This window comes from Hetaerina americana, unplaced genomic scaffold (genome assembly GCF_022747635.1).
Source record: "Hetaerina americana unplaced genomic scaffold, ioHetAmer1.1.p SCAF_31, whole genome shotgun sequence".
Classification (NCBI taxonomy): domain Eukaryota; kingdom Metazoa; phylum Arthropoda; class Insecta; order Odonata; family Calopterygidae; genus Hetaerina; species Hetaerina americana.
In genome coordinates this window covers 4810998-4828749 of record NW_027286886.1, presented here as the reverse complement: position 1 = coordinate 4828749, position 17752 = coordinate 4810998, and the positions used below count along the sequence as shown (strand labels likewise).

Genomic DNA, 17752 nt, shown 5'->3' with positions numbered 1-17752 from the left:
AGAGCATCCACCTGAGATCATTTTCAAGGGAAAGTGCTACCTTTGCTGATAACCATTAATGGAAGCTCTCCAGAGTATTAAGTCTTCATAAAGTATGAAAATTAAAGATAGATTATTGCTTTCACACAAAATTTGATGAGAAAAAAATCTAATATATAACCAATTTGAACATGTAGTCATTCTTATTAATAAGTAGATGGTCAAGGATCAGGAGTGTTGGTAGGCAATAAGAGAAACTTTCACCGTGGCAGGTGGATAAATTCAAAAAAATGATTTTATTGCTACATTACTTCCCAGTACAATAGCACATAAATGTAATTACATATAAATAATATAGAAAACAGAAACAGATGATTTTATGATGCTTGAAATGTCTTTATTGCATAGCAAGTAAACACATTTTTTATACAGAATGAACATTTCATAGAATGGTTGGCTATATGCTCCTCATATAGCTGAATTATCAGTAACTCTTTCAGAGAAAACTGATTTCTTATGCATTCATAAAGCTTAGGATCATCCATTGTTCCAGGTTGAGGAATAGTTACATCATGAACATTTTAATGAATACTGTCCCTTTTAAGATAACATCACTCTAAATGATGTCAAGCTACCACATTTGAGTAGCCTATGCTTATTTCTTTCCTGGATTTACTATGCTAGAGACCAAATATTTTCAATACACAGTTATTTATGAGAATGATATCTTTTGATAATTTCATTTAAAAAGGAACATGCATCCCTGTCTCCATTGTATAAATTATCTATTGGTCCAAAATATCTTTTATCTATTCATCTTTCTTCGTACGTTTCATTCCAATAATTTAATATGATCTTATGAGGACATTATCTTTCCAACTTGAAATGTAACAATTGAAAACATATAAAAACAAATTAGACTATACTTTGCACATCCGCCAATCTCTAACTTATTTTGATTCTTATCATTTTAAAGACATTCATAAATGTAAATTCCATTTATTTATAGAACGTCTATTATTAAAGAAGAGCATAACATTTTTACATCCAAAAAGGATAAATAGTTGGCATTAGGCCACAAACAAATACTCCTTTAAAACGCTGAAAAATGAGGGGACTTTTACAGTTTCTCAATGAAGAGGATGCCCAACAATAAAATTAATTCTCATAACATCCTTAGCACAGAAACTGATAAGTACTCAGTGTTAAAATTATGATAGGACAAAAATTTTAGACCAATTTCAAATGCACATTATTAACAACAGAACTCAGCCAAAATAATTTACATCAAAAATTTAAGAAAAATAGGAGTGTTAGGCTTGGGAAAAACCAAGACTTATGACAAAATATCAGCAAGCAATTAGCTGAGGTTTATGCTCTTTCAAGATCTGCTCTGCTCAGGTGATTGACGATACCAGCCCCAAGAGAATCACCAAGAACATTGATGGTTGTCCTGAAGCGATCCCTAAATCAGAAGACAAAATAAGGAATTAGACTGGAATAAAATGTTCTTGCATTCCTATTTCTCCCCTTATTTCGCAAGTGATATTATAATTAACTACAGAACCGGATTTCTTCACATGCAGCAAGCATCCATTTCTTTAGCCACAGATAAGCCAGGGAAGTTGAGTACAATACATACAGGGTGCGGCAACATAACATCCTTTTTTCAAATGCAAAATTCTTTCAAAAAATGAAGTTATGTTGTTGCATCCTGTATATTTAATATACCCATTCTCTTCAATATATTTAGTAGGAAAATTGATACATTTAAACATGAAGGCATTCTTCTTGAGTTTGCAGCTGACTGCACGAGTAATGAATGAAATGAAATCCATAGGTAACAAAGAGGGCTATGTCTCTGTTTCAGTATTTGTCATCTGGCTATCCATATTACATGTTCCAATCAATGCAATTTTACAGCATAAAATCTCATATCTAAATAGGACTGAGGGTAACCCAAAATGAACTTTCTTTTTGAGTCGCTCAAAGTGCTGGTTAAAATCATTCTTTGGTAGCATCGGGTCCGTCACCTTTATACTTTCTTTCCAAATGTGAAATGAAAATGATTTTAATGCTTACTTAAGTGACATTAAGGCACACTGGAATCAAAACTTCTTATGATGAATCTTAAAACTTATCTTGACTGATCATTAAAATTACAAATTTGCAGGTTTTAATGGAGGTTCTATTCCTCTTTGTCATTTGAATTGAAATTTTATTTCCCATTTGTGTAGAAAAGAAATTTTTGCTCACAAGTATGTGAAGCTGAGCAAAACTACCCCAATTCCTGACTTCAAAGTGACCATCATGGCGTGCTGCCAAATCTTCTCTTTACATGTAAAGAAAATTCGAAGCCAAGGGCATATATGGGGGTTCATAGCTCCCTCTAGACTTTAAAGGTTTGAAATATTACCACTTTCACAGAGCATGAAAAGGAAATAGGTTACATAATAGTGGTTATATAATAATGGTATAATAGTGGATAGGTTGTATAATTAATGCAACAATTTCAGAGTGTAAAAATCATTCGCCTTGACTGGGATTCGAACCCAGATCCCTCAATATCCGGTCGAGTGCTTTAGCCACTTAAGCTACCGAGGCGTCCTCTTAAACTCCGAAATTTTGGGGCTTTTAAAGGAACAAGATGTTGTGACGAAATACCGTACATACAATGTCACAGGCATTCGTAGTCCCAGTCAAGGCGAATGATTTTTACACTCTGAAATTGTTGCATTGAAATGCACATTAGCGGATGACTCCGTAAAAAGTTACTGTTGCGGCATCTCCCGCAGTTTCTTTGGAGGTTGTATAATAATGGTAATTGGTTTTCCACATTATAGAAAAATTTTCCATTCCATTTTCCAATTTTATATCTGAAGATAGGCATAAATCCAATTTATCCAATACATAAATTTACATGTTTATAGTGATATTTTAAGGTAGCACCAATGAAGGAACAACTCAGTTCTTAATGTGCACAATATCTGTGATCAAAAGTAATCCATTGGATATCAATGGAGATTCTCACAGGCATGAAGGAGTCTAACAAAGAAATGTAAGTTTGGGAGACAGAAGATATCACAAATGGAGAAATTTCAAGAGGGCATAAAAAGTTGAAGCACGCAATACTAGTAGGTAGCTAAATGTTACAGGGTATTAGAGAAGAGACAACATTAAGAAAATACAGAAGAGAGAGAGAGAGGAAGATAATATGTACTTAAGACAACATGAAGATGGATAAATATTATAAACGATATTAGACATTTTTTAAAAAGAGTTAACTGCTGCTTTTTAAGAGATCCACACTAAGAAATTTGAAAGTAAAAGTTACCAAGGATACACATTTGCAAGGCAGACTACATAAAATAAACCATATAAAGGCTATAGAGTTGTTCTTTAAATTCGTACCCACGTATATTTATTATTTTCCATTTAATAATTCATAAATATGGAATATTAGTTATTAACATGAATGGTCCTAGTCACAGATCCCAAATGAACATAAAACAAAATTTCCTCGACTATAAATTGGGTTCAATTAATTCAGTTTTTCAAAAAATAATTTTTAACTATAATCCTTTCATTTTTATAAAGTTCATCCCATAAAAAATTATCTGATACCTATGAAGTTATTTTGATAACAGTTATTTGCTATCACCTCTCAATAATTTTTGTTTTAAGTATTGAGTCGGGAATGTTGAAATATACATTCTTGGTATATGCCATATGGTATTAAGAAAGCCACATTTATGTATAGCTAAGGGTGGTAATTAAAAGATTTAAAAAAAATTAAACATGAATCTCTGAACTTATCTCCAAACTAAAACTAAACCTCATTCACATGAAATATTGCCAAAAAAATAGAGCAGATATATATATCCATTAGAGAAGAAGGAGGAGAAAGTACAAAAGAAAAAACAAAAGGGGTTTATCTACATAACAAAGACTGCATTCACACAAAATCCAATTTTCTTGTTTCCCTGACTTCAATTTCCTATTGTGTGTGTCACATTTGTGGGCATCAATGAGGCACAACAATACTGTATGCATAATTGTATATGAACTTGAACCATGAGAATGCCTGTACACCCATCACAAATGATTGATGCACACATGTAATTCATATGCACTTGTGCAACTCACATACACTCATGCTCCATCTTCTGTTCCATCACTTTGGAATAAATTAAATATAAGCTTTGAAATCCAAACCAAAATTATCTTGCTCATTAAAATTATTTTAATAGTAAAAATCTCAAGTTTGTATAAAAATTTCATATGAAATCATACAGAACTATTCAATCGCCATGGCTAAAACAAAAAACAGTGGTTATAATTAATAAATTTGATATGTAACTGCTGATATTTTATTAGAACTTTTGAAATAAATTCATTATAGGTACCCAGCAAATTTTTGGAAACGGTCACTTTACCAAATATATGTTTAAAATGATTCAAATTCTGGATTTAAATAGATGTCATTTAATAAAATATAAGTCTTTATAATGGGTAACTCTAAATGTCCTAATGGAAAGGCTATCTATGTTAAGAATAGCATTCAATATCTGCATAGCTAAAGCAATACTTTTGCTGACAATATCATGATAAAATGAAACTTGCAAAAGTTGTTTAATTTTTGGCTCAATTACAAAATAGTCACATGTGGGCGTATGTTTTCTTCTTCCCATAATACAGATAGGAGATGAGCTTTGCTAAGCTTACTTCATTGTCATCAAGACCACCTTTTGGGATATTTCCTTTTTCCAAACATCCTTGTAGAATGGCAATAAGCCATGAGCCCACCCACCCAAGACTATTGTGACCAAAAATAAGATCTTCGTCATAATGGCTTCAATTTCCCTCTCAAGAACTTACTATGAGTACTGAACCAGGGGTGAATTTTTGGGGAGGGGAGGATCATCCTGACTACAATAATGAGCAGAGGAATAGGAGAGAAGACTGAAGTAGTTATGATGTGAAATGTAATAGTTTTGTTAAAATTAAATTCTTTCAGTTTTATGGTGCTTGATAATTTAAAACTAATAATTGGAACATAAAAATAATTTCAACATGGAAGGTACCTTAGGGAGTTTAGAGGGCCTCTTTGCCAAAAAACAAGTACAAGTAAATGGACATAAAGGATTTCCTACAAGAAACTTCAATGCTCTCATCTATTAATGAACATACACAAAATTTACAGAAATTTGCTGTGTAAAATGCATTTAATAATGACTCCTGGATTCAATTTTCAATCTCAAGCCAGGAAAACTGTATAAATTGCAAACATTAAAGCTAATGCATTTTGATCCCTATTCTCATGGATTTTTAAGTGATTACAAGCCAGTTTACTGATAAAGTTAAAACTTAGTATACCATTCAGGGTATGGGATAAATATAATGGCATGGCACTACATTTTTAGTTATCTTGATGAGTTAAAATGACTAGGCAGAGGATATTGTTTTGGAACTTACAAGAGCCAATCAACTGCAATGATTAAAGTGACATCTTCAGCAGGCAGACCCACAGTATCCAGGACCATTACCATGGTAACTAAACCAGCCTGAGGAATTCCTGCTGCACCAATACTTGCTGCAGTGGCAGTGATGCTGTAAAGTGTACAAATCAAAATTGTATTTCTTCAGCTGTTAAAAAATATTTTAATTGTAATAGCAATGAATGAACCATTGTCGTCCACATTTACTTTAATGTTCCATAATGGATAAAGACTTCAAAATATCCCACCAAATTTATTTAATAAGTTGATGGAACACAAAATATTGAAATCAGGAGGGAGAGTAAGTAAATAATAAATAAGTTCTAAGTTTATCATTTACCTAATAATTTCTGGATTAAGATTTTACAAAGTTTATGACTCTGTGAAATAATTAAAACTGCATACCAGCCAGACTTACAAAAACAATGGGTACCTGCCCACTGCTGCCGGCAAGGAAAGGGTCCATTAGTCTGCACAAAAAGAGCAACTTTAAGGAATCCCATAAAATGAAATAAAAGAACTTCAGCTTATCCAGAATATGGATGCAGGCAAGATTTATCCATGTGTGAAGCACCAAAAAGTACGGTATAATTAAAGAAAGTTGGTAAAGTTGAACAAAAGTGTAGAGACCTTTCTCAAATCACAGATTCTTAGAAGCATAGTGTTAACTGCACAATTTCAAACTTTCTAAAAATAGATTAATATATTTTTTTCTTTTTCTCCTTACATTAAATAAAAAATATAAGGTTTATGAAGAATGGGAGGATTAATGCTCTGGATTCCATCCTGTGCCAGTGTCATGGCTTGAGTCAAAGCATTATGGTAAATTTGTAATGATGACTGATTGGACTACTATCAAATGGCAGACCTTATAGATACACTCAACAGAGGCTGAATCTCTATGGAGACTAAGATATATCGTGTGAGAGCTTTTATCTAAAGATTCCTTAGTATAATTCAGTCCAGCTTGTGAAAATCGAACCCATATTGAGCAACATCTGAATCTCAGTGGCACAATACTGGCTAACACTAGCCTTCAGAGAAACATTCAATAAATTGCTATCTCCCATCTCTCCACCTAATTTTGATACTCTTAATTTGTTCTTAAGCTGTTTTTCTTCATGCAACAGCATGTCCTTAAAATTTCTTCACAGGTTGAATAAATAAATAGAAATGAGTTGAAATAATTTCATATCATTCATGACTAAAACATTTTGGTTAACTTCATTGCCCATAAAGCTGGCCCTTCCCATTAAAACATTTAACATATCGATTAAAACTAATCAATACCTTCTTAATTGATAATAGATACAAAATTCCAAAAATGTATAGTATTTTGTTGAAAAATTTGGATTGAATTTTTAAAGTGTTAGTATTTGAATTGTTGTGTTCTATAAAAGAAGAGTATACTAAGAAACAAAATTAACACAATCAAATCATATCAGTTTCCAATAGAGATGCTGAATCTTCAGTAAAAAAGTTTTTTATTTTGGTGGTAAAAAGGAAAATTATACAAATTTTCCCAGTCATGCTCACCCAAGTCATATTGGGCATAAAATTTATGATTGATGATATGTGTGTGGTAGAGTATATTTATCTCACCTGATAGCAATGATTTGACCAATTGACAGGCTGATGTTTCTCACTTGTGAAATAAATATAGCTGCCACAGCCTCATAGAGGGCAGTTCCGTCCATGTTGATTGTTGCTCCGATGGGCATGACAAAACGGGTTACTCGAGGGTCCACTTTATTTTTGTCTTCCAAACATGCAATTGCAATAGGCAATGTAGCAGAACTGAAATAAAATAAGGTAACTTTATCATGTATTTGAAAAAATAGCAGTTTAAAAATTTCTTGACCAATGGATATACATTATCAGTATTTCTCTCTAGATTTCTTCAATAATTCATGCAATATATATATATTTTTTATAGTTAATCACTGTTGGGGATTTTTATTTAATAATAGGCCCCATAATAAGAACCATAAGGTACTAATGTAGCTCATTCTGTCTTTTATAAATTTCTACAATTGATTAATTCCTGTGGGAAATGTGAAATTTTTTAAATACCTCCTCTTTGAAGTGAGAGAGAGCTTACACAAACATGTACACTGTAATATATGCAAATTGTATAATGTTTTCCATTTTGGTCAGCTTTGAAAGAATTATAGTGGCATAACTGTTTTTCCATAGAACATGATTAAGGATTGACATAATTACAGCATAACTATCTTCAAGTTGAATGGCTACAGTTATACTGAAAATATTGCCAACATTTTGATAATGTATAATTTACACATTGGAAGCTTTAATGAAGATGTCAGTAAGAGATTTCCCATAATTTTTCCCCAAACAGTTTGTGTTTACCACATGACCTTGGGGTCAATCCTGATATCATTAAGTAAATATAAAAAAACGTTATTTAAAATATGCTGGAAAATCCTAGTTTTTTAAACTTATATTTTCCAGATGAATACAATATTTTCAACGTCAGAAAAAAATGTGCATGCCTTTTCATGTTACTTTGGGAGATATTATCCCTTCTTAATCGCCCTATATTTTTAAACATATGAAAATGGTACCTTGTTAAAAACTTAGCATTATGTCCTGTAATTATTAAGAGGTTAAAGCAATCTCTTATTCATTAGCTATCAGAGAGTGATTGTGTATTTATCAAGTTTAAATATTGCAAAGCACATTTTTCAAGGTGAACATCCAAATGTTTCAATAAACAAGAAATGCAGGAGATGCCACAATAGTAGCCTTAAATGGAGTCATCTGCTAACATGCATTACAATACAAAAAATTTAAAGTGTAAAAATCATCCTAGTCAAAGCAAATGATTTTTACACCTTGAATTTTCGGTTTTCATAAATTTCACTTTGGTAACTGATTGCGACAAGAGTGTACTGCAATGCTTTGTAATTAATTACAACCTTATTTGGCTTTCCCCAATGCATGATGAGAACATTCCTATCAATTTTGGGTCCAGCTTTACCATATGTCATCAATGAGAATGTAATTTATTAATGCCTTTTGTTAAGGCATATAATTTCAGAAATCAGCACCCCTGTACACACACTACTGTAACTTTTAGTGGTGAGAAATCAATTTTAATTTTATACATGTCCATTTCACCAATGAAAATAATGTCATTATCCTTAGAGCCTTACATAACCAAGCATGGACTACTAGCAATTGCGTCATTAAAATAATGACCATTTGGACATACCTAGATGATGTTCCAAAGGCAGTGGCTAAAGCCTGTGCCATGTTTCCAATATAAGTGAATGGCAGATTCCGGGTAAAGAGAAAATATATGATTGGGAGCACAATCAGTCCATGGCAGAAGAGACCAACTAAGACTGTGAGGAAGTACATTCCAAGTTGACCAATGATGACTTCAAAGCTTTCCATTTCCAAGAGTTTGCCTGTTATTAGAAATAACACACCAATGGGCGAAAACCTGAAAGAAAAGTTTAAAAATTCATAAGACAGAAACATCACTAAATTTATAAAATGATTGACTCTAATTTACCTAGCACTTGCACCAAATGATAAAAGGCATTTAATGAATACAACAGAATACATCATGAAAAATTGCTCAAGAGGCACTCATTTTCATTACACAGGATCACTAATGTTAGGCATTCTAGGTGTAAACTGGTTCCATAGTTATTTAATATAAAACAGTTTGTACCGAAATTCTATAAATGATTAGTACTCCAGAGTGAAAATATAATTGTGAGTGTTTCCAGGACAATTGCACATCAACTCCACTGGGCATAAATAAGGTTTTCATCCCCTGGCTTATTATGGTTCAGGAAACCATGGAGTAGACCATCAAAAATAAACATCTCAATTATTGGCTTAAATTAAAACCTAATTGCTCTTGTAGGGAGCTATAGTAAGAACACCTCTTTCCTATATCACACACTTTGTTTGAATATTAATTTCCACCCAGGCTGCAATGGAACCTCAAACAACTGAACAATAGAACCTTATTCTTTCCACACCTCCAAATATTTTAAATCAAATTCCATATGGAGGTGAGCATTAGTATCATGTAAAAAAGACACTCATATGGTGATTAACTATGTCACCAACTACCTACCCAGCCTCAAGCCTATATTTAATCCTTGGAATGCTAAGTTCATTATCATTGGAAGTTTCAGTGTGTTATTTATTTAATGCATCATGATATTAAAACAATATAATGTAAATTAATTAGTTAAGTAGTTAAAAAAGTTTTCCTGTAAATACAAATAAAACTCAAATTTGGCATGGATAAGTCAATTTCATTCTCAGGTAAGTACATGAATCATTTAATGCATAACAGGCCTCATATAAAATTATTATTTACTTTTTGAATGTCACAGCAAACAAATGAAGAAAGTATTACTGCTTTCTTATTTCAATCATTGCTCAGTTATATACTATGGTGTATGTAGACAATAAATAAACCTTGAATTGCTGAAGAAGTCATGAGTTATATTTGTTGCAAATGGTTTTAAGTCTATGCTATTTTCACCAAAGTTAACAGCTTTGTGGGGATGTGCATGGAAATTCCAACATTTATAATAGAGCTTCCAAGAATAAATAAAGGAATTCCAGCAAGCATAAAGGGCAAATGATGAAAAGTAAATGTTTACCTTCCCTGCCTAATGGAATTATTTCACCTCAGGGGCCATCACAGCAGCTAATTTCCTGAGTCAACCTCTGTAAATTTATATGCCTGCCTAAGTTCTAGTGCTTGTACAGACCTGAGTAAGGAATGACAGAGAATCAGTCTTCATGGAACATCTGCTAATTCTTTTGACTGCTCTATATGCAAATCTTTAGTCAAAGATGCTCACAATGTATGTTTCATTCAGTACAAGTCAAAAATTTGCTAGACTGTAAGTTTATTTCTGCTGTCTTGCTCCCTACTTGTTGCAATTGTTGAGTAAAACCACCTTTCAAAACCACTTTTTGAAAACCAGACTTTGAAAAAAATGACACAATTTGCAGCAAATTGTAAGTTTTAGGTCATGGGTTCATTGAATAGAGCCTTCAAAGGGTTCTAAATCCCATCCTGCGAGTGATGAACGACTCCTCCTCAGAATAATAGTGTAAGGATGATTTTGTAACATTTTTAGATAAATTGCAGTGATTGGTGACATGGTAACATTTCATATTAATACAGCCCAGCTCAAAATGAAAAAAAACTGAAGACAATTGACTTTAAGGCCTCATTATGACACTTCTAGATACAATTATAACATTATAAAAGTAACAAAACATGAATCCATTATTTTTTTAAACTTTTGTTAGCACAATGCGTCTTTTTTCAAAAGAGGAGCTGATCCATTTTCACAATTAAAAAACTTCATATTGTATTATCTATCAAGTAAAAATGATAGTTCTGACCAGGATGCATGATTAAGACAATTAATAATAACCACCTCATTACTGTGGAAATTTACAGGAGCCACCTACCACACAAATCAGAGGAAATGCTCAGCACAAGTGATTCATAAGTAATTCTGGTAGTTAAGAGAATATTTTAATATTGGTGTGTGCTTCCTAGGATCAAGTCTCTGATCCATTGCTTATTATTTAAGAGTTAAAGGGAGAAAATGCTGAGCATTATCTTCTTGAGTTTCCTGAACAGAAAATTGTGGACAAAGAATTTGATGAGAGATATTGCAATTAGAACTTAGAAATTTAGATGCAAATTTGGGAAATGTATAATTTTAAATTTGGGAAGAAATAAATATGTGGATGGGTGACCTGGGATGAAAAAATTAAATGTCACTGTTGATTTGTCCCTAATTTAATGTCCCTTTAAAAATTATACTACTCCCTGAGCACAAAAAAACAGAATACCTCTGCTGTCATGCATTAAACTTAAGTCTGCATGAGCTGATGTTGATAAATGAAATAACAACAGTCCAATCTCATAAATAATTTGTTATTCTCTTCAATTGAAGGGATTGTGTAGGATGTGACCATCCAAAATCTACCTCAACCAGTAGAATACTGGAAAAAATAATGAGCTCTACGGCCTCTCAATTAAATAAGAAAGGGGAAGAAAACTCCAATGGCCGTAAAATTTTTTATGGCCATTGGAGTTTTCTTCCCCTTTCTTATTCAGTAGAATACTAATAATAATAGTAATTAAATAGTTCTTTCAATTTTAGGGAATGAGGTCGACCAGGGGTAGAGATATTGAAGTACCAACTGGAGAGCCTGGGTTTGAATTCCAAGCATGCCACTGGGTACCCACATATTCACCCAAGATATGTGATTTTTTGGATACCAAAACTACCTGGGAAACTATAGGTAACAAAGGGAAAGAATGGGCCCCCCTACTCTGATGTGTGAATTTCACATGTCATTGCGTTTGCTATCAGGTGGACTCTACCATCACCTACCAAATGGACCTTCAGGTTAGCAACTGTGTTTATTAAATTTTCTGGGCGAACATTTATAAATACTTACATAACTGTTTCTCATTTATTAGTAAAGTCTAAATAAGAAGAAATAATAAGAACAAAACTTCTTTGAACAAAATACATATTAAGTTTTCATAATGAGAAATTATATTGTCATTAAGAGTGATATTATTAAAAATTGAGAATTTTCCCACAAAATAAATACTTTAGTATCTTCCATCACATATAGTTTAGATACCAAAATTTAACAAGTATTTTAAAAATTACAATACTTTTCCTCTGAGACTCCATCATCTATTGAAACCAGAAACCGATTCAATTACCAGATGTGTCATTTTATGCATAGGCAGAAAAGTGAGCAACACACGCGAATCAAAAGTCTGCTAATGTAGGTGGAATATTGCACCCTCTGCAAAGCACTCAATTGCCAACCAGCCTCTCTTTGATATCATTGATGTAATAAGCAGTTATATCCACTTTCTTTCACCTATTGAGCGGTGGCAATAAAAATGTCACTTGTGCACTAATATAGGGTTTCAGCAGTGCCAGATGTAATCCAAAATTTGGTTCAAATAAATTTTGCAAGGATTACTTCTAAAAATGGGAACCATATTCTTACCATATCACCCATCCCGTGATTATCATCATCGAGTGGCTAAGACTGCTGCAAAAATCCAAGAGAGGTGCTCCAACTTTTCCCATCTTCCCCAGAGCAATGCCCAAGACCATTGAAAACACCACAAGGCCCATTATGTTTGTTCCCTCTGTGTATTCTCCACTTAGTGCCCATTCTGGTAGAGGTGGTACTGTGGAATAGAAGAAAGAAAAAAATGCATGAATAGGGAGCTATCTATTGTTAATTTAATGATTGTTGAAACCGTACCTAATTCAACAATTATTACCAAATAACAACAATTTTCCACTTACTAATAATAAATACTTGTTACAGATTTCTGTCAGCAAAATGAGGCAGGGATAATAATAAAAATCATCATGAATCAAGTTACTACTTTAACTACCCCAGTACAAATTAGTTGATTTTATTAGTACTGGTAGATCTGTTGTCAATGAGCCAAGATTTCCAAGGGCCTCCAGTCAGTCCATGCAATATGTGTACTGCCAGTAACCACAGCTCTAATTTTTGTGATTGCAAGTGTGCAAGGCTTCCCAATCTAATGTTCCTGGTAAAAAAATAGGTGATGGTGAATGTTTCAGTAGAATTCTGATTCTCACTTTGGTACTGATTGGAAAGCACTTCAGTTGCTGTAATCTACTTGCTAGTTAGTTACAAACAATGGATTCTATGGTGTATCTTTTTAAGATTAGACGTAAAAACACTAATTCTGGGACCTATGATCTGCAAGTTTCCTCTTCTACTTGTACATGCCCCAACACAATCACTCTATCTCTCGTGACAGAGATGATCTAATCCATCAAACACCTTCCATGAGAAATGCTAATACAAGTAGCGAAGGTTCTGTCTTTAGTATCATTCAAATCTCCACCAACAAGACAATGGACCGGTGCAAACCTTCGCAGTTTTGATAACAGCAATTACGGAATCAAAGTTCGAATTATTAGTCATCAACCGTATTCAACAGATTTGGACGCCAGTGACAGTTTCATTTAAAACTTTAAAGAATGGCTCGGCGGAAAACGATTCACGCCGAACGAGGCGGTCTTCGCGAACACCAATGCCTATTTTGAGGGCATTCCAAAATCCTGCTTTTTCGTCATCTTAAAAAAGTTGGAGAAACATAGGGGAAAGCGTATCGAGCAAAAATCAGATGATATCAAAAATAAAAATAAATACTCACATTAGTTTGTTTTCTATTTTCCTCTCGGGGCAATGAGAACTACCCACGTAGTTGTTGACACGATCAACATGTTCGTCAGGCGATATTCTTTTACTCATCGCCTAACAATGGGATGCGGGACTAAAATTTTTCGTTATTTTTCAACATTGAACACGATTTGTACCTATTTATTAACTAGTTTAAATATTGCGTTTATTCTTGGCTTTTCCACTGGCTCCGAAACCAGAATTCCAATTACTAGTGGGTCGTTTTCTGTTTGCCCGTAAAGAGTTTGCATGAAACGGAGAGATTTCCTGTTCAAATCCAATCAATCTAATCAGTGATCAATCACTTACCTAAAAGTAATATCAGTAATCAGTAAATATCAGTGAAACTAGTAATTAATCGACCTATCCACTCAGAGTCCCTCTCTGCCCTACGCGTCTTGAATTTCAGCTCTTTCGAACGAGAAACCCCGTTTCTTCTCAACTTTTTCACTCGAATATCTTCAAGCTATTTCTTCGTCTTTGAACGCATCTTCGCAGTTGTCTCCAACGCCGTTTTCATCTCAGATCGGTGTTTAGTGCAATTCTCGAGTCTTTTCCTTGGTCCGCCCTGCTTGAGTAGTATGTGTTCCATGACAGGATATGGGTGGATGGGGCCGGGAGAGAAGACGGACGACTGCGCTTGCTTTCACTAGCAAACCGTAAATAATATAGTCTAACTTCTATACCTAAAAGTCAAATTTTTGGTGAATCGAAAAGAAAATAATTATGTTGCACTCTAGTTCTGTATCTCGAAGACCGTCACTCAAATTTTTTTATATCCCAAAACCTATTCATCGTCGTAATGACCAACCTGTAACTCGAAGTGAATTCCCATCCGAAGGGCTTGTGCAAAAAAGTCAACGTTTCATGGAGGAACCCAACCCTGGCCAACACTCAACTCATTAGCCACGGAACCTTCAGAGTGTGGCGCCGGGAAATCGCCAGTGCGCTCTCGATTCGAAGGGTGTACTGAGCATGATAAAAGAATTTATGGATGCTTATGACTCTTGCTGGAATTTCTAGGAAAACATTCTTTATTTCTCTTCTCTCTAAAAATTTCATTCCTCTGATAAAACAATGCCAAAACGAAGGCAGCGGAAATATTTCAGCCGTTGCCTATGCAAACGCCCCGGTGTGTACACCCAGACGGTATTTCAAGATTGCGATTATTTTCGTCTTGTATTTTCACCTCGAAGAACCACATTTCAGCCAGGTTGGCAAATGCCCAAAACTTTCAACCATCCTCAATTAAAAGAAACTACTGATCAAAGTATGTTACTGTATGCTAGGAATACAAAGAGTATCCTTAAGTTCAATGGCCTTAAGTTTGCGGGAAAGCAAAAAAAATCGCCAAAGATATGAGAATTGAGCCATTCGGGACAAGTAAGAGATTAAAAATCGAAACGGAATTGTTCAAAAATTATATAGAGAAAGTGTCTGTTTCTAAGGCAGACTGTGAACATTCCCGTAGTGAAACGCTATTTTAACTTCTTTAAGAGTACTAGGCAAATGATGTTTTTGGGTCTGACGAGAGGGGTCTTTTCCTCAAATGTTTACCAGGAAAGACGTTGGCGGATAGAGGTAAAAGGTGTTACGGGGGAAAAAGAAATAAGGAAAAAGCAACAGTGACGCTCGGAGATGACAAAAAAGAGAACAACTACCGCTTAAGTTTTGCTGTGATCAAACTTTTCTCTTTAAAAGGCTTAACACGATAATGGACCATGGCCGAGTTGGATAAAGCTCATGGCACATCTGTTCCTGTGTTTGCAACTGTTTACATTTGGATAAACGTGGCCGTACATCCACAAACGACGAACATCATTCGGGGCGTCCAGTGGAAGGGACTTCCTCCGAAATGATTGACGAATCAACGGTATGGTTTTGAGTGATCGACGAATCAAAGTTCGCGAGATAGTTGAGGCCGTAAACATATCAAAAGCCACAGTGTTTACAATTATTCACAAAAAATTGGGTGTAAAAACATTTCGGCAAGATGGGTGCCACATTTGCTCTCAGGAGAACTGAAGAGAAAAACTGAACCTTCTGATTGTTGGCAAATTGGCGAGGTCAATGCATTTTTCGGGTGTTAGATCCTTCACCGCAAATTACGCCCATGATAAGAGACCATGGATTAAGACGTCACAGTTCATGAATCTTGGCTACACAAATCAGATCTGAAATTTAGCAGGCAAGGGAGAAAAATCTTTCACGTCGTGGGTAATTTCCCGGCCCCTGAAATCACAAAAATATCTCCGGCTCTGTGGGTGTTATTTCAACCTACACACAGTACATCCAAGGTGCAACCAATGAATCAAGAGATAGTAAAAAAATTGAAATATACTATATTGTATAAGAAAAATGCATCCGACGAATTCTCAGTACAATCGAAAAAGCCGGTCGATCGCCTAAAGACATAACTTTGTTGGAAGCATTGGTTTTACTCCTCAAATCGTGGGAAGATGTGAAACTAGACAAGCTTTCAAATTGTTCTATAGAAGCTGATTTTCACAATGGTACTTCAGGTTCTGAAGAAGAGGACAACATTATTCCCATTCCTGAAGAATAGCCTAATTTTCAGAATGCGATACACTGAGATGAGGAACACGATCTTATGTCAACGTATTTGTGTTTTAACTTGATAATAGTTGAGAATCCCGCAAACCAAAACATTATTGTGTCATTATCTGTAGAAGACTATGATACTAAATGAGAAGACGAAGAAGATTTATATTCGGATCCCATTGCGCCATCATCTGCAACTTCGGTATTCGGAGGCTCTCGTAACATTTCATCACTTCGTACATGGACAACCATCGGTAGATGACAACATTTAGAGTGCATTAGGAATTTTGGAAACCTTCGCGGAAAAACGACAGTTTTTCCAGAATGTTTGTTGGAAAAACTGTCCCCTTTTTACGTAATTTTCCACGATATTAAACGAAAGAAGCAAATAAAGAACACTTTTGGAACAACTGAATATAGGCGTGAAATTACTTTTTCTCATCTTTCTAATTGCGAGATTTTATTCGGAAATTTTGTTTTTTAACTTTAAAAAAAACGCCGGGCTGGAAGAGCTGAAGCGAAACACCACACGTATGCTGCAGAGTATATGCTGCTAAATTTCTTGAACAATGGCCTTCAACAAGATATTTTACCTGACATTAAATTTCTGCAACACGTAGTTTTGTTACATATCGAGACACTTCGACTTACCAATGTGCTTCCACTAAAAAGCATTATCAGAGTAGTGTATATAAAGAACTATTACAAACATTCTTTTCCTTAATTTACCATTTGACCGCGGGGGCACCCTCAGCTACATCCAAGGGTGTGATTTTCCAGGCAACAGATTTTCCTGGGAAACCACAGATGGCTCAGGTAAATGAACTCACTCACCTAACTTGATGCATGAATTTTACACGCCGTTAGACTTAGTACTGGGTAAGCACTACAATCGCTTTCGTATGATTACGCTGTTTTTAAGGTTGAGACTATTTTGTATGGCGACTAGTTGTCTAAACTCCTTGTTGGACGATTATTTGTTTCAGTAGCCTACGAAAGAAATGGTTACTCATGCCAAAACCTAATATATCTATGCATAAATGGATTTCTTTGTGAATACGGCCTAAAGTGTTTAATACCTATGATTTGTAAAATTGAGATATTTCAAACTTACTTCTTAAAATGATTTGAAAAACTGGCCAGTTATGTGTATGTATAAAAAATATATTGCTGATATTATTGCTTTTTTCACGAGCCAATACATGAAGAATTTTTACTCACAGCAATCTCACTTTCGGTCTTTCTTCCTAAAAATATTTTTTTCGATTCATTCGATGAATGAATTCTTAACGTGCCATGTTTTCCGCTGTTTTGTGATTCAAATAAAAAAGTTCACTGATAATTGTAATAGGTTAACGAGTTCTGCTAGGAGTTATCAAAAAAATGAACTTTTCCCAATGAACGCAAGAACTTTCTATGTGTTATTATCA

The 17752-nt window shown here is 34.3% G+C and overlaps 1 protein-coding gene across 1 annotated transcript in view; it reads right to left on the bottom strand.

Moving 5' to 3' along the window:
• Positions 1-260: 260 nt before the first annotated feature.
• The window catches only part of Eaat1 (Excitatory amino acid transporter 1), a 214814-nt gene continuing 197322 nt past the window's right edge, over positions 261-17752 (bottom strand). Inside the window, exons 5-9 of the mRNA XM_071589013.1 lie at positions 12537-12723; positions 8713-8946; positions 7080-7274; positions 5455-5589; positions 261-1444 (exon numbers count right to left, since the gene is read on the bottom strand). Coding sequence (XP_071445114.1) covers positions 1351-1444; positions 5455-5589; positions 7080-7274; positions 8713-8946; positions 12537-12723 — 845 coding nt within the window. The 3' untranslated portion in view covers positions 261-1350. The remainder of the gene's footprint in view (positions 1445-5454; positions 5590-7079; positions 7275-8712; positions 8947-12536; positions 12724-17752) is intronic.